The sequence below is a fragment of the Mustela nigripes genome, chromosome 3 (assembly GCF_022355385.1).
Source record: "Mustela nigripes isolate SB6536 chromosome 3, MUSNIG.SB6536, whole genome shotgun sequence".
NCBI classification, from domain to species: domain Eukaryota; kingdom Metazoa; phylum Chordata; class Mammalia; order Carnivora; family Mustelidae; genus Mustela; species Mustela nigripes.
In genome coordinates, this window is record NC_081559.1 from 39,440,544 (window position 1) to 39,465,234 (window position 24,691).

At 45.9% G+C, this 24,691-nt stretch overlaps 1 protein-coding gene across 2 annotated transcripts in view; it reads left to right on the forward strand.

Annotated features, from left to right (window-relative positions):
- DIS3L2 (DIS3 like 3'-5' exoribonuclease 2) overlaps positions 1–24,691 on the forward strand; it is a 365,013-nt gene that overhangs the window by 273,646 nt on the left and 66,676 nt on the right. For both annotated transcript variants that reach the window (XM_059393719.1, XM_059393720.1), the window contains exon 13: positions 17,528–17,761. In XM_059393719.1, the coding sequence (XP_059249702.1) occupies positions 17,528–17,761 (234 nt within the window). The remainder of the gene's footprint in view (positions 1–17,527; positions 17,762–24,691) is intronic.

Genomic DNA, 24,691 nt, shown 5'->3' on the forward strand with positions numbered 1-24,691 from the left:
TCAAGTGGGGAGGCTTAGGGCAGGAGATAATATGGACATGAAGGCAAATGTGGCTTGGCTGTGAAAGGGGGAACATTCTGAGAGGACATTTGGGGAAAGGGTTGTGAGTTTGGATAGGTGGGGTGAAATCAAACTATTAGGAGCCTCAAATGCCAGTCACAGATGAATTCTGAATGTTAGCATCCCTCTGAAGTGTCCTGAGAAAGGTGCCATTGTAGGAAGGTGAGTGCTCCAGTGTAGTACGGGTGACCCAGTAGTTTGAAGATGAATTTAAAAAAAAAAAAAAAGATGAATTAAATTGACCCAAGGTAATGCTATCATCAAGGCCAGTGGTGATGAAACCATGGATCAAGAACAGAAAGGAGAAGAATGTCAGCAGGCATGCCCTGAAGATAGGGTCGAAGTAAGGCAGATAAATGGAAGATAGCTCCAGGAAAAAAAAAAAAAAAGAAAGAAAACCAGTCTCCTCCCCCACAAACAGAAACAACCCTAAACATCCAAAAAAAAAAAAAAAAATGCAACAATGAAGTAAGATGTGACATTCAGTGGAATGTGACACAGTTAGTAACGCTGTGACAGAGACCTCGTGGGAGCATAGGAAATGTTTATGCTGTGATATTAAGTGGAAGTAAAAAGAAGATATTGAATTATGAAGACGTTCCAAATAAAGATGGAGGATCAAATACCCACATTCACTTTCATTCCCTCCCAAAACCTCACTAAAACAACAGTGAAGAGATTTTTTTTTTTAAGACATAAACCCACAAGGACAAAGAGAATGGGAGAGCAGACAACAGCAACAAAATTTTGGAAGCTGGAAGCAGATGGATGAGTGGTAACTGACTTAGCAGTCCCGAGAAAGCTGAATCCTGAGCCAACGATGGAGAAGGCCAAGAAACAACCCGACTTGACATAGCAGAACCCTAAAGAAATTCAGAAATCGATGGCACCACATAACTCCACAAAGTAGAGGAGAGGTGGGTGAAGAGGAAACTGACCGTACTGCTTGAAAATTTGTTTAGAAAGATGGCCCCTGCCATAAGTGGGAAGAAGACCAGAAATGTATCCTCTGGATGGGATAAAGCAAAGGATGTCTAAACTAGAGGACACCAAGCACACCTGATGGCCTTGGGAGAGGTCGAGTGAGTGCTGGCATCCTGAATGTTTAAAATCTTAGCTTTCTTTTCCAACCAAGCCCAGAATTCTGGTCATCAAGCCTTATACCCTTGAGTCAAGAGATAAGAAACCTTTTTTTTTTTTTTTTTCTGTTTGAGGAGTCTGAGTATGATGAAGATTTAGAGATAAGAACCTGGGGGGCGGGGGGCTTCCTCACCTGCAGCCCAGCTGTGTCTCCCTGCAGAAAAGCCTAGAGGCAGAAAGCTCCACCAACACAAGCAGCACTTTTTAGGATTTCACTAAAAATCAGCACTTCAGTATTTCATTCTCACATGTGAAGAAACAACCAAGGAGCACCTGGCTGGCTCAGTTGGTGGAATGGGCAACACTTGATCTTGGGTCATGAGTTCAAGCCCCACACTGGGTGTAGAGATTACTTAACAAGAGAGAGACAACCAAGACCAGAGCCTCTTCCATGAAATAAAAAAACCAAAGTAAACAAACAGAAAAAAGCAACTACGGCAAAACAGACTCTACAGGGGAAAAGAAACTATCACTTATAGCCCATGAGAATTTTTTTAAAGAAATAATGTCATGGGGGCATCTGGGTGGCACAGTGGTTTAAGCCCCTGCCTTCAGCTCAGGTCGTGCTCTTGGAGTCCTGGGATTGAGTCCCCAATTGGGCTCTCTGCTCAGCAGGGAGCCTGCTTCCCTCTCTCTCTCTCTGCCTGCCTCTCTGCCTACTTATGATCTCTCTTTGTCAAATAAATAAATAAAATCTTTAAAAAAAAAAAAAACAAAGAAATGATGTCGTAACCTCTAGATACTTTACAAAAGAAGTGGGTTGGTACAGGAAGAAAGAGCTCATGAAAATTTAAAACATGATAGAAGAAACGAAGATTCAAGACTCTGGTTGGAAGACAGAGTTGAGGAACTGTCCCAGAAAGAGATAGAATAGGTAAGAAAATTAGAGAACTAGTCCAGGATAGCCAGTATCTGTTCAGTGAACATTCCAGAAATAGGGAACAGTCAAAATAGAGGGGGAAGAAATGATCAATAAAATAATTCAGGAACTCTCCCTTTACCAGAGGATGTGACTTTCCAGAGTGAAAGCACCCAATGCCCCAGCACTATGTTTGGATACACGTCGTCTCCAGGCCACAGCATCATAAAATTTCAGAGCATCAAGGACAAAGGAAAGATCCTCTTGGCTTCTAAGAAGGAAAAAAGAAAAGTCACATACAGTATTATCAGGACTCAGAATACCTTCAGACTGTTTTTGTATTATAAGCCTAGTAGCTAGATGGCAATTGAAACAAAGCTTCCTGGTTTCCAAAAGACTGATTTTTGTGCTAAAACTCTGTACCCTGATAAGTTCTGAATAAAATGTGTGAGTAGGAAAAGACATTTCAGACATGCAAGGCCTCAAAAAAAAAAAAAATGTATCTCTCATATACCCTTTCTCAGAAGCTACCAGAAGATGGGCTTTACCAGAGTGAAAGAGTAAGTCAGAAGGAGGAAGACCTGGGATTCTGGGAGCAAATAAACCAACCCAAGAAAGCAGTGAAAGAATCACCTAGATCACAGATTGGGAAATTTTCTCTGAAAAGGACAAACTTTTCCTATAAAAATAGTACCTTTTTCTTTTTTATTTTATTTTATTTTTTTTTTAGCTTTTAGGCCATTCGGTCTCTGTCACAACTACTCAGTTCTGCTGCTGTGGTGCAAAAGCAGACAATGCATAAATGAAAGAGCATGACTGTGGTGTAGTGAAACTTTCCTTAAAAATAGATGGCTGTCACTGCATGATGGGCATTAAGAAGGGCATGTGATGGAATGAGCATTGGATGTTCTGTGCAACTGTATGCTCCTTAGATTGAATTTAAGTTAAAAAGAGAAGTAGGTGGCAGGCGGGATTTGACCCCTGGACCATGATTGGCTGACACCTATAGATGATGGTGAAGGAAGCCCTTAGGGCACTGGTCCTAGGGAGGTATAGAAGATAGTCCAGACTGTAGCAGGCCCGAAGGCTCTAAGAGAGCTGTCTTTAAGAAAATGAAATGGTTAAAAGAGCTATGTGTCTGAATTTCTTGAGAAATGATTTAGATCAGCAGTTATAGAACTTTCTTTTTATTCTTTTTTAAGATTTTATTTATTTATTTGACAGAGAGGGAGATCACAAGTAGGCAGAGAGGCAGGCAGAAAGAGGGGAGGAAGCAGGCTCCCTGCCAAGCAGAGAGCCCAATACGGGGCTCGATCCCAGGACCCTGGGATCATGACCTGAGCCGAAGGCAGAGGCCTTAACCCGCTGAGCCACCCAGGCGCCCCAGTTATAGAACTTTCTAGTCCCAGCACTTGTTACACTAAAAAGAGTCTTTGATGACCTCAGAACGCTTCTGTTCATGTGAATTACCACTGTTTACCTTATTAGAAATTAAAACCAATAAAAACTTTAAGCATTTACCTATTTAAATTAAGGTAATAATACTAAGCCCAATCCATTATGTTAAAATAAATACCACTTTATGAAAAATAACTACATTTTCTAAAATTTAGAAGAGAAGCTGGCTTTATATTTTTGTAAATCTTTTTCACATCTGTACTAAAGACGTTAAACGAGGTTCTCATATATGCTTCTATATTCAAACTGTTAGAATAAGTTATTTTGGTTGAATTACATTTGTGAAGAAAATCCAGCTTCAGACAGGTCATTAGGAAAGAAAGGTGTATTTTAATCACTTTTTCAGATAATTGTGGATATTTGTCCTTGTACTACACCAGAATTCGGCAGTTCCTTAAAAATTAATTCCAGTCTTAGAATCCGAAACTGTATGTGCTACAGACTAAATTCTGTACCCCCAAAACTCGTATGTTAAAGCCCTGAGGCCCACAATGTATATTTGGAGGTACAGCCTATAGGGAGATAATTAAGGTTAAATGAGTTCATAAGGGTGGGGCCTTGATCTGATAGAATTAATGTCTTTATAAGAAGAGACCTGTGAGGACGCAGTGAGAAGGTGATGCCTGCAGGCCAGGAAGAGAGCCTCTCTCACCAGGTACCACACTGGCCTTCCCAGCCTCTAGAACTGTGAGAAATCAATGTGGTTTAAGCCCCCTCACTAGGGTATACTGTGAGGGCCACCCCCATAGATTAATACAATATCAGTTGAGTTTTTTTTTTTAACTGGGTTACAGTAAAATCTGTTTGATACTTTAAATGGATCTTTTACCCATACAGAGATTTTTTTTTATCATGTACTTAGAAAGTTTACTTCATTTAGAAAACACTGGCTCATTATGCTGATCTCTTAAATGTGAACATTTCATTATATGATCTCAAAATATCACCTTGGTTAGTGCCTCTGCTGATTTAGGTAAGATTTTAAGTATTAGGAAACACGCATTCATGTGTTAGATACAAGGTTTCCAAAATTCTAATATTTGCAAAAGCTCAAATTTTATCATGGGCAATAAATAATGCAGTTGTTTTCCTCGAAGTGCCAAAGAACCACAGCTAGAGTGATATTTGTTCCTTAAGGTAAAATGGTGTTCTGTTAAAAAAAAAAAGCGATCAGTTTAGCTTACCGGTCAAAGTTACAGAAACACCTTTTCCCAAGACGACCATACTACTTGAGCAAGCAGCATAAGGAGACAAGGACTCAAGGATTGAGGCATAATAAAACTAAAAACTTGTACTGCATCATCAAGAACATTCTGTAGCGAGGTAGCTTCTTTGTTGCTGTGGGTGAGGTGGTAGAGGGTACCCCGGCCCCTGATGTGGTTTTGCTGTTGCCTGATTCCTGCCAAGGCGGTCGAACTTTACCCCACCAGTGCTTTTGTTCTGCGAGGGTAAATGTCAACGTGTGGAAAAGGACAAAGAGTGCCTTAGTATTATTATGAAAACAGCATTGACCTCATATGCCCCTGGAGGGGTCTCAGGGACCCTCCAAGAGGCCACGGACCATACTTTAAGAACCACTGTTTTAGGGGCACCTGGGTGGCTCAGTCATTAAGTATCTGCATTCGGCTCAGGTCATGACCCCAAGGTCCTGGGTTCGAGCCCCATGTAGGGCTCCTGGCTCGGTGGCAAGCCTGCTTCTCCTTCTCCCACTCCCTCTGCTTGTGTTCCCTCTTTTGCTGTGTTTCTCTCTGGCAAATAAAATCTTTCAAGAAAAAAAAAAAAAAAGAACCACTGTTTTAGACAGTCGGTGGAAAGATTGGGGTGGATTCATGTACATAGTATAAAGAAAAATCAAGCAAATGAAGATGAGATAATTATTAATTCTAGTGAAAATAAAAAAGTGGTGTAGGAAGAAACAGCATTCTTAATATGTACGTAGTCATAATACTTCATTCTGGTAGTGATGATGTCGTCATCGGGAAGATGAGGGCCTGGAACGGTTATGTGGGTTGGTTGGGGGAAGGGAGTGCATGTGGAAAGAAAAATAAATTCTCTTCTTCTATAGTGAAGGGTTTTCAATAATGCCTAAAATTGAAAAACCAAGTAGTCATCAAGCAGGCTAGGTAGAAAGATGGAAGTAGCCAGCAACATAACCACCTGCAAAGGTGAAAGAGGTTACCCTTGGCAAGGAAAGGGACAGAGGGCTGCTGGTTTTCATAACTAGACTTTAACACTGTTTGTCTGCTTGAACTATGGCTACTTTAACTTTCCAATTTTTACTTTGAAAAATTTCATAAATGCGTAAAAGTAAAGAAAATAGCACATAAGCCCACCATCCCTATCTCCCAGATTCACTACTGGCAATCCCCCCCCCCTTCTTTCTTTCTAAAGTATTTTAAAACAAGCCGGAGACATGTCATTTCACTAATATTTTGATACGTGACTTAATTTGGACATTTTCTTGCATAACAATAATGCTAGCACCCCTAACAATTAATTCCGATGCCTTGGTGTTATCCACAACCCAGTCCATAATTACATTTCCCTGATTGTCTCCAACTGATTTGTCACAAGTGGAAGCAAAACAAGTCACACACGTTACGTTTGGTTTTTATGACCCCTAAATATTTTTAAAAATTTTATTTATTTATTTATTTATTTTTATTTATTTTGACAGAGAGAGATCACAAGTAGGCCGAGAGGCAGGCAGAGATAGAAGGGGAAGCAGGCCCCCCGCTGAGCAGAAAGCCCAATGTGGGGCCTGATCCCAGGACCCTGGGATCATGACCTGAGCTGAAGGCAGAGGCTTTAACCCACTGAGCCACACAGGCACCCCTATAAGTTCCTTTTTAAAAGTAAAGAAGTAAATATGATCTGAGATACAAAGAAGGAACTGTGAAGATAGTATGCCAGCAATCATATTTTGGTGGAGGTGGGACCCATGCATGGGGGGAAAAATGAATGGAAAAAGATCAGAAGGAAATAAAATAGAAAGCCAATAGTGGTTGTATTTGGGTAGAAAGAGTATGAGTAATTTTCTCTACTTTTTTGTATTTTCTAATGTTTTTTGAAAACATACATTTTATATTTTTATAAGTGCTTATTTTTGCAAAAGTTGAAATAGAAAATAAAAGCCCATAGAAGAAAACTGACTTGAGTCAACAGAAAAGAACTTTGAATTTCAATTATGCCTGCCAGCCTCAAACCCAAGAAATAAAAAGCTGCCTGATCTAATGAACTACTAAAATACGAGGGTCATAAAAGAAGAACTCGAAAGAAGCGAAGTCTGAAAACTCCATTGGTCTTTAAGGTTTCTGTTGGAGGCAGCGTCTGGTGAGCAAGACTTCTGGCTGGAGAGCAGGTGTGAAGTAGGCACAGGGTCCAGAAGGGCACCAGACCAAGCCTCCCCCAAACTAAGCCAAAGAGGAAGTGCAGGATTTGGGCTGGGGACCATCATGGAGCAAGACCCACTGGCCATACCCTGCACAACCAAGAGACTACCTAGTGGGTGGGCCCGGTGGGTTGGTTGTCCTGAGATGTAGTTTTGCATGAGTACCTCTTACAGTCAAGATACATGAAATGAGATGTCAGACGCCAGACTCCTGTCCGGGGGGTGGGGCTTGTTCAAGACCCTGGCAAGAAGCAAGGAAAGCCTGCATTAACCCCGGGGGCAGGGGAAGCAGGCAGGAGGGACAGGGAGCCGGAGGAGGCCATTGAGGAGGAAGGGGGCCCCCGCATCAAGAACCTGGAGTAAATGAGAAGGAGAGCAACCAGAGCCTGAGGCTGGGTTTGTATGTGGTGGTTGCTCCACTGGTGATGTCTTGGACTTAGAAGGGGCCAGAGCAGCGCCCCCTGCAGCCTTCTGCTGCTACTTCATGGCCGCCGGCCTCACTGGCAGTTGAAGTGGAGAAAGTTCTGCGTTTTTCCTTAGTCTCCTAGAATGTCTTACTTTCTGGAGCAGGCATGACCAGCTCTAGAAAGGTCATTCCAACTTTCTTCAAACACCCACTAGATTTTTTTTTTTTTTAAAGAGCCACACTAAAAAATCTTGGTTGTCTATGCTTTCATTAAGCCAATACCCAGATTTTTAGGTCAATGAACTGGGAAGGGTCTGGGTTTTTTTCATTGTTTTTATTACCATATAATGTATTATTTGCGCCAGGGGCACAGGTCTGTGAATCATCAAGCTGAAGGGTCTCTTGGGCACGTTTTTCACGTACTGGTGGTGAGAGCATTGTTCTCTGATTTCAAAATTTATATTGTCATGAGGGAAAACAAACCCAGCGACATCTTGTGCTTCATAAGATCCAACTCTGGTACCACGAAGTCCACTTTGACCGTGAGAGACCAGTGTGAACTTGGGATCTCCAGCACTTCTGTCTCCCTTGGCACTAAGGCTGTGCAAACAGGTACCGTGTCCTGTGTGCCCCACTCATCAGAAGATATCTTCATTTGAAGTCACCTTTGTAAAAACACCAATGTTATGCTTTGAAGAGATCATAAGCAATAATTGGACTTGATTACTGAGTCTTTGAACCTTAGAACCATGAAACGCCAGGGTCAAAGTTCAGAACAATAATGGAAGGGTCTCACAATGACAGTAGCGATCCATGGCTTGCCTCTCCCACAGCGTCCCCGCCATGTGCCATCTAGCTCAGCTGGAATGTGGGAGTGTGCTCCAGAAGTTGCTTATTTCAACTTCAATCAAGGGCAACCTCATTTCAGCCATTGATGCAGGCCAAAATCCAGAAGGTCATTATTGACTTTGGTCTTTCTCTCACCCTTCACATCCAGTCTACCAATAAATCACCTCAGCTTTGCCTTCTAACTGCCTCCAGACTCTTTCCCCCTTCCTTACTGCTCTGAGCCCTGTCACCTGGGGCCAAGCTGCTATCCCCCCACCTGGACCACAGCAGCCTTCTAACTGTCCTCCTCACCTCAGCTGCCCCATTTCATCTCCTCTTTACACAGTGGTCAGAGCGATCCTTCTAAGTCAGACATTAGGTCGTGTCTCTCCTTTTCAGAAACTCTCCAGTCTTTCATTCAGAATAAAATCTAAAAAGTCTTTACAATAGGATTTTTTTCGTTATTTTCTCCCTGTCTTCTCTGCTAGGAATGCACGGACTACAAAGTTATCTTGGGACTAGAGTCTCTTCTCCTTTCCTGGAGCACCTTTGCTCACATGGGAAAACCTGGCCTTTCTTATAAAACTGACCTCTCTCCTAGGCTCCCCAGCCCAACTTTCATGACCTGACCACATCGAGAAATCATACTCCCTAAACAGCCATGTTAGAGCACCTGTCAGGTTTCTGCCCATTCCCAGTAGTTCTAGGAAAATCTGTGCAGGCCCTGCCTGATGCACCCATGTGGAATGTTGGACGTTGTGGGAGAACCATGGTGTCTGCCAGTTAAGCTGCTACTTAGGAATCCTTTTTATTTACGACCAGCACCACTGTCTCAAACCTTTATTTGAGGGCCCATGGTGCCTTGGGCCTTCCATGGTGCCTTGCTCTCCTCTTCCCTCAAGAGCCACCATTTTCCCAGGTGACTTTCAACTCTTCCTGGAAACCAGAGGGACCAGCTGCTGGATCTGCTGAAAACCCCCTTCAGAGAGCTACAGCCCCTCTCCACCTTCCTTCATCCTTTCCCTTCTCTTCATGCAGTAAAACATGCACCCATTCCAACTTGGGCTTAAGGCCTGTGTTGTCTAGATCTTTTAATGGCATCAGCATTCTCTAAGCCACTTGGTCTCTCAGTCTCTAGCTTTCTTCACACCTGCCCCATCACATCCGTTCTGAGCGCTAACGTTTCTCCCTTCGCCGGGTGTCTCTAATCAGTCCTCTCTCTTCTGTTCCTACAGTTGCCGCCCCCTGCTCAAGTCCTTGCCATCCTCCCCTGGGACGCTGAGAGACCCAGTTCATGGCTCTCCATTCTATTTCCCCTGTGCTGTTAGATGACCTTCCAGAAGGTGACTCTGGTCCCATCACTCTGTTGCTCAGAATCCTCTCACAGCATGGTGGTGGGCTAGGATTTCCCCCCAGAAGTCCAGTCTCCAGAGTGTGATGTACACAGACCTCTACCCACTCTTCTGCCATTTCATGACTGTCTACCAGCTATCCTCCAAGCCCCTCAGACTCTACTCTTGCCACTGAAGGGTTTGTTTGGCCCCCAAATTGCCACATTCCAGAGACCTTACATATGCTTTCCCCTCTTCCTAGCATGTCCTTCCCCTCATCTCTACCAGCACCAATCCTACTTACCACTGAGATCCATCTAAAATGCCGCTTCCTCTGTTATTAGTCCTTCCTTTATTCCTTTGGTAAAGACTCATTGAATATTTGCTCTGTTTGGGTATGACACAAGGTACTGAAGATACAGGAATTAAATATGCATCAAAATAGAAACAGTAGTTATCTCCTAATGGTGCGTTTATAGAGTTCTTTTTCTTCTCCAATAAGAATTGCTTTGAGACTTTTTTTTTCCTCTTTCCTTTTAATAACCAGATAAGAGATATTGGAATATGTTTGTAGGCTATAGGGGAAGGCGAATAGAAAAGGAGCTGTTGAAAATGAGGAAAGAAGGAACAGATTTTTGGAGCCAGGTCACAAATGACTGGGAGGCCCTGACCCAAGGTTAGCCCTCAGTAGGAGGAGAGGAACCCTTTCCCCCCACCCCCCGCCCCCCTAGCACTCTCAGCTCGGAGGGAGTGAAGAGTGGGGACCGCTGCTGAAGTCCGGGAAGGTGCTCCCTTCCCTCAGAATCCATTCTCCCGTCTCTCCACCCTGCAGCACCTGACTGCCCTTAAGAGCCATTTGTGCACAGATCTGTTGTCCTCCTAGATCTTAACATCCTGGTAAACAGAACCCACTCTTAATCTTATAATCTCCTCCCCATGCTGCACAGTGTCATGTGTGCTTGAAAATGATTTGTAAAGTAAACTGCATACCTGTTTTCAGTCCTTTGTTTATTCAGTCTGCATAAATGAACTGGGGTTCCCCTGGGCGTGGCCTTTTTATCTATAGCAGTCTTCTTAGCAGTTCTGAGCTGTGTCCTGGGGGCTGAGGAGGGCTTTCCACGGCTCATGTTGTTGGAAGAGGCTCACCACCTGCTTCCCCATGCGGACCTCTCCACAGGCTCTCGCCCCCACTGCTCCCCAGTTGCCACCTGTGGGAATCCTGGGAAACTTGAAACAGAAAATGGTGTGCGCATCCTGGGCCACTGTGGCATTCGCAGCAAGCCTGCAGAGCCTGGGCTCATGCAGTGTCGTGTCCCCTCCAGCTTTGGTTACCAACACAGAAACACATTGTTGGGTTTTGTGTTTCATCCTCAGACCCTACAGTGAAAATCCGGCCCCAGTAGCTCCCAATGCTATTGCCCAGAGACAATAGCTTCCAAGGCTGATTCTGAGGATAATAGAAAAGTTCCCCGAATATCCATCTTTAGTTCTTCGAGGAGGCAGGGGCAGAATTGTTTTATGTCAGGCCTGTAGGAACAACCCAAGACCAAAGGAGCCTTTAGAAAAACGCTGCTGTGTTCTCGGGGCCTCTCATGACCCAGTTTGCTAATGAAGGCACCGGGCAATTAGAGGCTTACCTAAGGGTCACTTCAGGGTAACAGCAGACTAAATCATGAGCACAGACTTTGCTGGGAATCCTTGAGACTCAAGTAAGGATTCAAAACAAAATAATTTCAAGAGATCAAAAACAAAAACAAAAAAGACATTTCTAGTTTATAAGGCTGTCAGGCAAAGAGCTAAGAATTATTTTTAATCAGCTTATCTCCTGCATTTTGATGTTATTAATAATGTATTTGAATTAAATCTAAAGATTCGGGCCTTTGGGTTAGTAAACAATACAATGGGTCGCTTTGGTAGGTGTCTTTAAAGGACCTCTGTGTTTAAGAGATGGGCCAGGTTGGTCTTGTTGAACGGCTAGAGCTGAGTAAATGAACCTCAGTGGCTTTAGAAGTTTGTAATTTTGTATTTCCTGGATCTCTCTGAACCTAGTCCTCAGAAGCCTCCCTCCCTTGCTCTCCTACACTTTCTTCCCTCTCCTTCCACCTATAGCTTCCTTCCCACACAGCCCTTAGGCCTCCCAAGCCCCATACAACTGTCTGAGGTAAAGAGAACACTTTTCCAGGACTACTCAAGCGTGGTGCCCTCATCCTCTGTCATAGGAATGGAATTCTTGTCTCCTAACTACATCCGGGCCTTCAGGCTCCTCTCATGTTCCTGCCATTTCCTAGGTTTCTGAGGCAAACACTTGAGAAAGTTGCCTCGTCTCCCTCCTCTTAAGCTTAGAAGTCTAGACAGCTGTCTCTTGATCAGGATGGGAAGGGACCCAATTATAGTCAAGGGTCAGCAGGCTAGGCTGATAGCAGGTGGCTTGAGACAGTAGAAGAGTACACAGTTTACTCAGGCTTGTTTTCTATAAAATAAATCTTCCAGAAAAGTCTAGCACATAAACAAACTGCCTTATAAACTACAACCAGCTGGCAAACTCGCAGCCCTCTGCTCTGAGCCCAGGCTCTGTCCTCCCCACCATTGGCAAAGGCCTGTGGTGGGCCCAGAGCAGCTTCAGAGCCTCTCCACACAGGAGGAGAAGACATGGCCAGGCCTAAATGAAGGGTACTGCGGACTGTGCTTCCATCGACTCTCTACTCTGTAATCCTAACCTGGCCTTCTTCATTCTTTAAAAAGTGACAGGATGAGCAGAGGAGACCCCCACTTGCTGCTCAGCCAGCAGCCACCCATCCTGCTGGCTGTGCCCACTGCAGTCCCTAGCACCTTCCACCACAGACTCTCCCAGCCATCTTGGAGCCCTTCCTCTTTCAGCCCAGTTCCTTTTCAGAAGTGTCCTTGGTAGCTTTGACTTAGGGAGGTGCTGACCTTCTTTTCAAAGTAAATTTTAAAATATAGGTTGATAGAAATGGACAGTTTTCAAAGGATACATTTCCTCACAATTCTGTATCTGTAAATTAGAGAAAGTTAGTATATATTTGAGGCATGCTTTGACTCCTTTACCTTACTGTCGGTCTCAGCTGAAATACAGTGTATTCGGCTGCGGTGTGACACATGTGAAACTGAATTTTGAATCTTACATAGTGAGACACAGACCCAGTCTTGGCTGCCAATGAGGAGACTGTGTGACTTTTCAGACTGCCAGCCTATTTTCTCAGCTGTGGAATGGGCTGATCGGTGCACTCCATCAGAGGTGTTGAAGAGATTCTAAAAGGCAGTAGGTATGAAAGTGCCCTACAGCCCAAGCAGGCCAGATGCCCTCCAGGGTTGTGCCATTTCCTCGCTTACCTGGTACGGGAAAGGAGGTCTGGAGGTACATATTGTGCACTCCTTCCTCAGCAGGGTGCTTCCAGCCATCTGCCCTCAGTGCCCTTGGCACAGTATTTAAGCTGACATTTAGACAGCCATGTCCTAGAGAATATGCGGGAAACTTGCAGCCTGCAGAAAGGGAGTGACCCAAATCCCCTGATGAAGCAAAGGAGAAGAGGAGGACAGGATCTTCTTTCGGAAGGATTTTGTTTATGAAGCTCCTCGTGGCTTTTTTACTTTTCCATGAAAAACTCTTTGTCCTTTTGTCTCCTGCCACTGGCGCTGGTTATGGACGGGGCGTTGATGTGAAGACAGTTTCCAAATGGGAGATTAATGAGGTGTTCTGTCCAGAGAGGAACCTTCCTCCCATGCCGTAAGGCATGCTGCCCCTGGGAACCCTGCCCCACCCCCATTTGGGTCTTCGCTTTCTTGCTGCCCTTGTAGGTAAGGCAGTGATGGGTATCCTTGCTTCTCTGCTGCCTCTCCGCTTTTTCTTGGCCTAGGATTTTCTTTTTTAAGATTTTGTTTATTTCTTTATTGAGAGGGAGAGAGAGAGTGCATGCCGGGGGTGGAGGGAGAGGGAGAGAATCTCAGACAGACTTGGCACTGAGCCTGGAGCCCAAAGCGGGGCTCAGTCTCCATCCTGAGATAATGATCTGTGCTGAAGCCAAGAGTTGGACATTCAACTGGCTGTGCCAGCCAGCCGCGCCCCCCCAGCCTCACTCAGCCTCACTTTAAATCTGTGCATAGGATGATTCCCACAATCACTGCATTGTGTTAAAGCAGGATAGGTTCTGTTACCTGAGGCTACTGTCTCTGGGCCAGAATGTTCCTGATGGCTCTTCAAAGCTTCCTCTTCAGCCCTTTGTATATTCAGAAAAAAGGTTGGTGCAGATTTTTCTAGGATGCGGGTGTGAGCAGGAAGGGGTGCTCTTACTTGAGCACACTCTAGGAAACTTCTCGTCTGCGCCATAATCTGGTTTGGTGGTATTCGTGTGTGCTGGTAAGAAGGCTGCCTGTCATCGACTGATAAGGAAACAAGATAAAGGAGCAGAGGTGCCCATTAGGGGAAAATTGGCTCAAACTAACTGAGACAGTGTAGCCTCTGTGTGTTGTTCTCAAGTTTTGGTAAGGAGTAGTAAACTTCTGATTTTGCCAAGTTACAGGTAATAAATTTTACAAACTCATGAGGATAAAAAGTGGCCTCTAGTCAGCACTCAGCACCATAATCAGAGGGCTTTGAGGGAGAAATAAGCTCTGTTTAGAGCAAGGACATATGGGCTTGGGGTTGGCAGAGTGTCTGAGAACCTTCTGGAACTTAGGGCAAAATTCGGTGCATAAATATTTCAAAGGAGAGGACCTGGGGCTTTCTTTAGATTTTTTAAAGCAGTTCTTGACCCACTAGTTTACCTGAAAATAGATGCCCAGTCAGGCGGGTGGGAGACTGCCTGACCTGTGTGTGGTGGTTACCCATAGAAGTGTACTGCGTCCTTCAGGAAAAATAGGACCCAGACCCCAGGAGGCCAGATAGCCTATGACTTGGATACCTGAGGGAATCGGTGGAACTACTCATAAGGTGTGTGGAATCGAATGGAAAGGAAACTTTCCCCAAGCATGCTAAAGACAGACTGGCAAACAAAATGGACACATAGAAGGAGCAGGGTTGACTGGGTTTGGAGTGCAGTGGAGAAAAGGAAACAAGCTTAATCTTCAGGGGAAAACTTTGTGACCACAAGAATGAATGGGTCGTGGCCCTGTCATTCTAGAGGAGCTTGGAGCGACTCCATTAGTGGGGAGTTTTCAGGAAATGTGGATGTAATAGAAGGACAAGCATGAGCTGACCTTGAAAGGGGCTCTTCTGGAGACCTGTGTGCACTGCTTCCCCACCGGGACTGTTGGACGATACCTCGAGTTGGCTCTCTCATTTCTCTTGCATTCAGCACACACTGCAGACACCTCCTGAGAGCCAAATGCAGGACCTACTTGCTGCAGCAGAAAGAGTCATGAGCACAGTATTTGAATCACTTATATTTTTGGATAGGAGTGGTTCTTGGAATAATCCAGAAAGTGCAGTTTAAGGGTTGGTTTGTGTTGTTTCTAAGAAAATTGAAGTCCAAATTACAGATCCAAGACTCTTATGTATAATGAGGCTCTTTGCACCGAATCAAAGGAAAAGGAGAGCAGTTTTTACCATTCTTTTCCTGGGATTCTCGGCTACTATTTTAAGAGTACTGGTTCTTCCTTCAGGGGAAGGTCAGGGTATTTTAGGGGTCAGTGTCTCTCTTGCCTTCCAGGGTAGTAGCCAGCATGTTCCATAGAGGCTGTGTGGTGTGGACAGCTCCTCTGGGCTGGGCTTTCTCCTTTACCCCAGAAATACCCATGGATCCTTCAGATGGCTTTTTTTCAGGAAGCATATTTTGGAGGCTGTCAACAGAATGGTTTGGCCTGTGAAAAAGAAGGCAGAGGGGATGTTTGCAAGTCCAGGCAGAGAGGTCTCGCAGCTGATTAGACTGACCTCCCTCCTCCCAAGCCCCTTCTGCCTCTCAGAACGTCTAGTTTTCCTTGCCCATGAATCCATTCCCCAAAGTATTTCTCTCAGAGCTTTTCTACTTCTTCATGCCTTTGAGCCCCACCTAAACCCCTCATCCTTTGCCTTCTCCCCCATAGAGTGGAGCTAGAGTGGAGCTTTCCCCTCTCCACTTCTCCCCCCAGAGTTGCCTCCCTCACCTCCCCTTTCCTTCCTGCCTCCTCTCCAGGCCACTCTTCCTCTCTCATGAATGGGTGCCTCTTCCCTCACCCCACAAACCCAGCACAATCCTCTGTCCCGCCAGTCCCCCAGAAGCAGTCATCCACACTCATTACCTTTCCTCCACTAGCCGTGCACCTATCCTTAACCCGAAGCTTCCAGAACTTCATTCCATCGTGGCCCACGGAGGAGCCACTGCTGTTTGCCTCACCTGAGGACTGTGTGCACCGGGCTGATGGCAGGAGGATCTGGCTTCCCCGACAGTGGATGGGGCCACAGTGGCAGCCTCTCCAAATCCACGCACGCACAGCACAGGACCTGAAATTGTAGTTTGCCTCTGCGTAACCACCACCACCACCACCCACGCCCCATGCTCTAACCCCTAAAAAGCTGTCCAAAAGATCACCAAGAAGCAAATGTGACATGCAAAGATTTTTCTTTGTTTTTATCTTCCTTGACATCCAAGTGACATTTGATTCTCCCTAGTGGTGGCTAAGAGCTCAGACTCAGGCCATGGCTCGGTTCCTGGCTGTGCCTTTCCCCAGCCTGTGACCTCAGACAGGTCCCTTACCATGTCTGTGTCTCAGTTCCCGCCTTTGCAGAGTGAGGATAACAAAACTATGTCATTGGGTCGCAGCCTGAAATGGCTGCTCTCGGGGAAGCATCTTTTCCCCTCACAAGTGCTCTGGATGTGCCTGCTGTGGCTTCTGAGGACTCCTTTCTTTAAATCCCTTTCCCCTAACTCTGAACACCCTGATCTTTCTCCTGTCCTTTTGAGCTCTCTCATTTTTTGTTTTCACTCTCCAGAGTCTCTTTTTGCCCCCTAACATGGAGAGGTGGTAGAGAGTGCAGCCTTGACTCTCCCTTGCCCTTTCTGTCTTTCTCGGACCTTCCTGCCGGGGCTGCCAGTTCCCCACCCGTAGATGAGTCATCGACCCAGACCCCAGGCCCACACCCCAGCTGCCTGCTACATAGCCTACCATCTGGATCTTCTTCCTGCCCATCAGACTCAGCAGTCCCAAAAATATTTTAACGTTTGTTTTATTTTTATTTTAAAAGCAATAAATGATCATTATAGAAAATACAGGCAAATTTTAAGGATAAAATATGAATCGACAGTAATGCCATGACAGCAAACACCACTGCTCAATTTGGGTGGATATGTCAAGCCCAGTGTGCCTCCACCTGGGCCATGTTTCCCCCCAGGGATGTTTGGCAATGTCTGGTGACATTTTTGGTTGTCAGCTTGGGGTTGTGGGAGCAGCTGCTGGCATCTTTCAGGCAGAGCCCAGGAATATCACCAAACATTTTACAATGCACAGGCTAGGCCGCACAACAAAGAATTAGCCCACTCAATAGTGCTGGGGTTGAGACACCTTGTTCTGGACCTTTGTCTTCACATAAGTGGCCCAAATAGAATAAGTCGGAATTCCTTTTCTCTTTCTGCCTCCATCCTGCTTCTCTCATCTATGTTCTCTGTTTCTGTCAGTGACCCCCCTTGTCTCCCTCACCCCACATCCAATCCATTACCAAGTCCTCAGATTGCCCATGTGTCACATCTTTGCCTTCTATCCCCATCCCTTATCTTTCTTCCAGTTTTGCTATTAATGACCACTCACTCAAGGTAATGGAAAGGTGCTCCAGCAGGCCCTTCACCTTGAGTTTCCCTCACGCTGGGCCTGGTCTGTACCACCTGTGTGCTTGGAGACCTTCTCTCGACCTCCACAGCCTCTTAAATCCAGCCCTTAGAGCCTGAACTCCCTGAGGGCAGGAGTTTCCTCATCTGACCGGTTTCCGTGCCTAGCTAGAACATAACACATTCTGAGCACAGTGTTGGTACTTGGTGGATCTCTGTAGAATGTGTACAGATGAATGGTTGCATGAAAGAAAAGTCTGGAAAAAGTTCTCCTGATTCCCTCTCAATCTGTCTTTGCAGATCCTTGGTGAATGGTTTGGTCGGACCATCATTCGCTCTTGTACCAAACTGAGCTACGAGCACGCACAGAGCATGATTGAAAGTCCGAACGAGAAAATCCCCGAGAAGGAGCTGCCCCCCATCTCCCCCGAGCACACCAGTGAGGAGGTGCACCGGGCTGTCTTGAATCTCCATGGAATCGCAAAGGAGTTACGCAAACAACGGTTTGTGGACGGCGCGCTGCGTCTGGATCAAGTCAGTCACTTCTTTTTTTTAGTGCAACCAACAGATTTGACTTATGCTTGAACCCAGCATGAGTGAGGTTCAACGTGGCAGTCTTGGGATCTTCCCTTCTTCCTTCCCCAGTCACGGCACTGAAACAGTGTTCTCTGAGGCAGGCAGGGACTAACTTTTTCACCCTCCAAACTTCACAGGCACACGAAGCCCACTGACATGAGCCAAGGCAAAAGAGCGGTGTCTGTGTGGGTGGCCCTGTGACCGGCACGCCCAGCTGGTCTTTCCTGGCCAGGCCGTAACCCAGCATTTGAGCCTTCCCTCACTTTCTACCTCACATCCCTCTGAATGGAGGTGGGGACAGGAACAGGGAAGTTTACAAGGCAGCTGACCAGTATCTGATGATGAGGCTTTTTAAAAAATGTGTTTCTTTTTATCCCTTGTCTTCCAAAAAGAGTCATATGTTTATAAATTCTGGATTCATATTTAAAGAGGCGGAGAACTGAGGAGATTGGGGAATGTTGACTGTTGAGGAACATGGCAGCCCGGAATGGTACTGATTACTTTTGCATATCACAGCTGCTCCCGTGGCCCCCTGGGACTTAGGTAGCTGTCACTCAAACTTGGTCACATTTCCATGTCCATTTCTGTGTGCGGCGACTCTTAAAACCTAGGAATCCTTTCCTTGCCTGTCGTCAGTACGTTATATAGTAGAGCCTATGTTCTGTATTGTGCAGCCTTTTTTTCTCATTTATATTTCTTACCCAAACCCCTGAGAACCTGCTCTCTCTGCCTGCTCACTATAGGCTGAGGGAAGTCTCTAGGCATTTGAAAAATGAGTTGAGCAACAGGATTGGCTGAGGGAGACCACCGCCAAGGGGGCAGCCTCACAGAGACATCTTTGTCCAAGCCTTCCAGCATGGAAGGATCTCAAAATGCTCTGTTTTAAAACTTTGTAATTGAAGATTTCGTTTCATCCTAGCTTTTGTGATAAATGTCACTAATGCTTCTCAGCCAGCATTGCAAATAGTTCCTGCTCTTGGTCCTAGGAGTAAGTTAGCAGCATCTGGGGCAAGTGGACACGCTGTTCTCCCTGTGCTTGAGGGAGTCAGGGCACCTTTTAGAGTTCACACACCACTCCTTCCCTGGCCTGAGCTCAGGCAGCCTGAACGGACCTGTTTGTGAATGCTGATGGGCAGTCAGGAGGCCGAGTGGCTGCTGGGGAAACCAGCAGACTGGGAGAAGAGGGACCAAAGGTACAGGAGATGACAGACTATCTCCTTTCCTTCCTTCAGGGAAATCCTTGGTGGGGTCATGAACACACCCAGGGTCTCACTCTCCAGTGGCTGCCTGGTTGTCAGATCCAAGGATGCTTTTTGGTTCTTGCTTCCTGGACTTGGTTTTGCATTTGGAAGCTCGCCTTTGAAGCTCGCCTCCTGGTTCTCTGCTTCTCTTCAGACATCTCCAGTAATATCCTGCTGGTCCCTTTGCAGAAGCCTCTTCCTCTGCTGTCCCCTGTAGGCTTCTCGTTCGTTGGAGTCTTCTCCACCCTCCTTTTTGTCTCTATCCACACTCCCTGAACAAATTCTTCTACTCTTAGGATTGTCACTACTAACTGGATGCTGATGATGCCCAAATCTTTCTCTCCAGCCCTGCCCTCCTTCCCAAAGCCTCGACAGGCCTCTCCCTCTGCCGTCTCAAACTCTCCACCCGGATGCCTCAGGGTCTCCTCAGCTGGTGCTCGTCCTTCCTTGTGCATGGATCGGTGCCCGTGGTGCGCTGTGCAGCCTGCCTCACGCTCCCTCCTGCCTCCGCTCCCACCGGGACAGTTGTGTGCATCAAAAAACTTTGCTGTTTACCCAAATCAAATAAGATATACTGATCAGATAAGAGCATAAAAAAGAAAGCTGTTATTTCTGTGAAAACTAAAACTGTCTGAAAAGATTGAGTAAGGATGAATCTGTAAAAATTCTGCTGTTTGCGTGTGACAACTGTATAAAAATAGGAGGGAAAAATGATAAAATTCAGGAAGAATTCTGTACTCAGATGGCTTTGCAGATGTCTATGTTCTCCCTCTCTTAAAGAAACGAAAACTGTAGGGTGCCTGTGTGGTTCAGGGTTCAGGTCATGATCTCAGGGTTGTGAAATGGAGCCCCTTCTCCTGTTCGCTCTCACTCACACTCTCTCACTCTCTCAAAAAAAAAAAAAAAAAAGTTAAGAAAACATAAATTATAGATAATGAATTATGAGTAATTTATTCAGAAAAAAATGTAGAAATCAATTATCATTCTCTTTTTTTAATTAATTTTTTAAAAAGATTTTATTTATTTATTTGACAGAGAGAGATCACAAGTAGGCAGAGAGGCAGGCAGAGAGAGAGAGGAGGAAGCAGGCTTCCTTACCGAGCAGAGAGCCTGATGTGGGGCTCCATCCCAGGACCCTGGGATCATGACCTGAGCTGAAGGCAGAGGCTTTAACTCGCTGAGCCACCCAGGCACCCCCTGATTATCATCCTCTTTTAAAAAGCTTTATATTTTGGGGTGCCTGGGTGGCTCAGTAGGTTAAGCCCCTGCCTTTGGCTCAGGTCATAATCTCAGGGTCCTAGGATCAAGCCCCACATCCTGCTCTCTACTCAGCGGGGAGCCTATTTCCCCCTCTCTCTCCACCTGCCTCTCTGCCTACTTGTGATCTCTCTCTGTCTGTGTCAAATAAATAAATAAAATCTTTTAAAAAAGTTTTATATTTTGAAAAACTGAATGAATGTGCATTTATGTAAATTAAATGATTAGTTATAAATATATCTCATGTACAATTCCCTTCTTTATTTTTTAAAAGATTTTATTTATTTATTTAGAGAGTGCATGCACGAGGGCAAGTGGAGGGAGGGACAGAGGGAGAAAGAGAGAGAGAGAGAGAGAATTCAAGCTGACTGCCCACTGAGCGGCGAGCCCAACACAGGGCTCCATTCCAGAACCCTGAGATCATGACCTGAGCCGAAACCAAAAGTCAGACGCTTAACCAATGGAGTCTCCCAGGTGCCCCTCATTCTCCTCCTTAGCCAGCCCCTACAATAACTTACTAACCACTCCTTCAAGCACCTCAAATGAGAGGGCTTCTGTTACAGCATCTTAGAGATCTTACCCTATCAGATTGTCAGAACGTTTGATTGGATTAAATATAAGAAATGCTCTATAACTATAAAACTATAAAAGGTCACTGTTGGGTGATCTCAACTCACAGTAGGAAGGGTATGGTAGTCAAGGAAGAAGAATGATCACAGATTATTGTTATTGATCTGTTGGCTTATCGTAGAATCAGAATTTAATTGCTGAAAACAACCTTAGATATTTCTATCTCATTGGCTGTCACAATTTATATGTTGGCGAGCTGATGCCCCCCAAAGGTTAAGTGAATTGCTTATATGCAAGAAATCAGATAGCTGATTCTTTGTTTAATTTTCCTCCATTTACATCATGCTGACTTAAGAGAGAAAAGTTTTCCTTCAAAGTGAGGGAGAGAAAAAGCCCTCAAAAGTCCTAATTGGGTTCCAGTTAATTAAGGTTTGAAAATAATGGATGTACATCCTTGGGAGTGGATTCCTTGGTTCCCCAGAAAACAAGTTGTGTGGACCACAGCTTTGGAAGGAAGAACACATCAATCTTGCACAGCAAGGGACACTGGCAAGATCCTTTATAAATCAGCTCAATGGCCCCATTCAGGGGTGACCGGGTTTTATTCCCCCAGGCCTGCTGCCTGCCTTTGCCCTCGCAAAAATCCACTTGGTGCATTTGGTGTAGCCGGCTGTTTGGAGCTTCTCCCTGCAGCTTTGTTTGCCTCATTTCACCATGTCCACGTTTTTGGTCAGTCCTTAAAAAAAATATGCCCTTTCACACTCGCCTCAATTAGAGAGGCTGTGCCTGTCACACAATAGGCCCTTGGATGCAGAATACATCTGCTAAACCAGAAGTTTTCCCTTTCCTGGAAGTCAGTTTACCATGAGGACCTCCGGAATGAGGGAGGTGGGGGGTACTAGGGTAGCGTCTGTCTGTTTAGCCAGGGTCGGACCAGTTCAGAGGTTAGAACACACAGAAATACGGAGCTGCTTGACCACCGGGCGACTGCAGTGGACAGTGTCAGGGAGCGGCCTCAGCCACATAGGATACAGTGCGCCCTCAGCCCTCAGGGCTGCCTGGGCTGGCTCCAGTCCCCAGGGTCCGCCTACTGAAGTTGTCTGCTCACCCCAGCATGCTATCAAATGCGACCAAGGTGTGTATGTACTGTGGTGTGGGACCCATTGGGAAGGGCCGCCTTAAAGGTCAGATCGCCCGCTTCCTGTCACAGCCCTCTTTTACCTAGAGCTCAAACGTCGTTCTACAGAAGTTCTAGCTCTGTGAAAGGATGCCCCTTTGTTTCACTGCCCAAAAAGCAAATGCAGATGCCTAATGCATTCTTTGTGATTTTTGGTCACAGGAGTTGAATAGTATTGCTTCTGGGTGGTTATTTCCCATCTCCACATTTCCCACTGCCATGTTAATTCTAGACTCCAACAGATTCTGGTCTCATTTTCTTCATCATCACATATGTCACTGCTGTTTCTTGAAAGGAGATGCCCCCAAACGGGGCCCAGATGTTTTTGTAGTAAAAGGAACCATTACGGTTTATAATCCTACGCAAACCGTGAGTTTTGGAGAAGGGAAACTGAGAAGCCCTCCCTCTTCACTCTGGTTCTGTCGTTGCTCCGTGACTCGGGCCTGCTGGACAGGCCCTGAGGGTATGCCCAGCTCCCTGAAACTTCTGTTTATGCCCAACACAAAGTCTGCTCCCGGCAGCCTTCTCTCTAGAGAGGAAGAGAATGCTGCTTGTGATCTGACATGGCCTCAGACTCCTTTTAGCATTCTGTGTCTTAGTGGTTGCCTTTTAAGAAAGGATAGCAAGGGAGGATAGCGGCGTGGTAAATAGAACCCTCAAACAAAAACATCTCAGGGAAAATTGATTATCTTCAGGAAGCTACACTTACAGTGTTCTGGGGCTTTCTCTCAGCCCGACATTCCTCAGTCAGGAGAGAGCCCTTAGAGAGAGCCTACTTTGTGTGTGGGCTTCTGTGAGAAACCTGCATGATGGCCTGTGAGAAACTGGGCCCTTTCTGGAGTCTTCCCAGCAAGTGGTCAAGGACGTGAATGGTTCCTACTGAGCCTTTGACTTTCTGAATTTAGCGAAAGTTGCAGTGAAGGAGAGTTTATATTTCCATCTTGGGTGATACCTCCAAACTAAAGGAGCCTTTACTGAATTCTCAGCTACCTCTCCTATGATGCCCTCCTGGCAGGATTTGAAGCCCAGACATTGGGCATTTTCCTTGAGTGGACTTGATTATAAAGATAAACTTGATAGTGAAATAATTTTTAAATACCTTGGGACCCAAGCTACTGTGGAGTACTATTCTGGATGTCCTTGGGCTAACCCAGCCCTGAAGTCAGGAGTCTGCAGACTTGCTGGAAAGGGCCAGATAGTAAATATTTGGGACTTTGTGGGCCATACAGCTTCTGTCTCAACTCCCCAACTCTGCTCTTGCGACGTGAGAGTAGCCACAGACAAACCAGTGAGCAGACTGTGTGCCAAGAAAGCTTTAAGGACCCTGGAATTTGAACTTGACATCCTTCTCATTTCATAAAATAGTGTTCTCCCTTTGATGATTTTTCGATCATTTAAAAATGTAAAAAGAGGGCGCCTGGGTGGCTCAGTGTGTTAAACCTCTGCCTTTGGCTCGGGTCATGATCCCAGGGTTCTGGGATCAAGGCCCCAATCGGGCTGTCTGCTCAGCAGGGAGCCTGCTTCCCCCTCTCTCTCTCTGCCTGCCTCTCTGCCTACTTGTGATATCTCTCTCTTTCTCTCTCTCTCTCTCTCTCCCTGTCAAATAAATAAATAAATATTTTTTAAAATTATTTTTTAAAGTGTAAAAAGCATTTTTAGCTGTATAAGAGCAGGTAGAAGGCTTGATCTGGCCTGGGGTCCATAGCTTGCTGACCGCCACTCACCTGAAATTTAGCTCTGGGACCCAGCGGCTCTTCAGGGCTCATAATCACCGCACCAGGGAATCAGGCGAGGTGATGGAGAACAGCGGGGCTTAGTTAGCTCTGGGGGTGGTTTCATGCAATTAAGTAAATTATTCCTTTGATTAGTACCACGTTTAGCAGGTCCAATCGGAGGCCAGAAGTAGAGGAATGAATCAGATCAGCACCAGTTCCCTTACCCTAGTTACAGGCAGGTAGCTTTAATTAGCCAGAGGCAAACAGAGCAGCAGCTCTCATTTCCCACCTCTGCGAGCTGGCAGCCTCTTTGCAGTTGGGTCTCCTCCCCAGCCCGCCTGCAGAGAGAGAGGCTGGCTCTGCCTTCTCACCCGCTGGTGGGGTGGGCCTGCTCGTGGCCCAAGCCAGCTCTACGGGGCGGGGAGGGCGGGGGGGATGTCCACTCCGCCCCCGCCCCCGCTGCTGTATGTAGCTATAGGTTTTGTTGACTCGTATTAAAGTTACAGTGAAGAATGTTTCTGTTCTCGCCTTCAGTACAGTCATTTGCAAAAAATGAGCCTTCCAGCTCTCTGCTGTTGAATTTTTGTACCATATGATATCTGGTGCAAGGTAGAAAGAATGGGCTATTCATCCTGCCTCACTCTTCCTTGGTCTTATTATTTACATCCCCAGTAAAGCACCGGGGCAAGCTGCTGGTCAGATGGTCGGATGTGTTTGTCGAATCGGTCTCTATTGTCTGAGTCATGGAGTCCTTCATTCAGCATACCTTCCGAAAGCTTTTACTGGGCACATGGTATGTGCCAGGTGCTGGTGATGAGGGGAATGAGTTCTGGGGAAGACTCCAGAATGAGCAGCCATGGGGCGCTAGGTAGGCAGGCAGGTGAGAAAGCCTTCCATGTGTCCCAGTTCTTAGGCCCCATTAAACCCC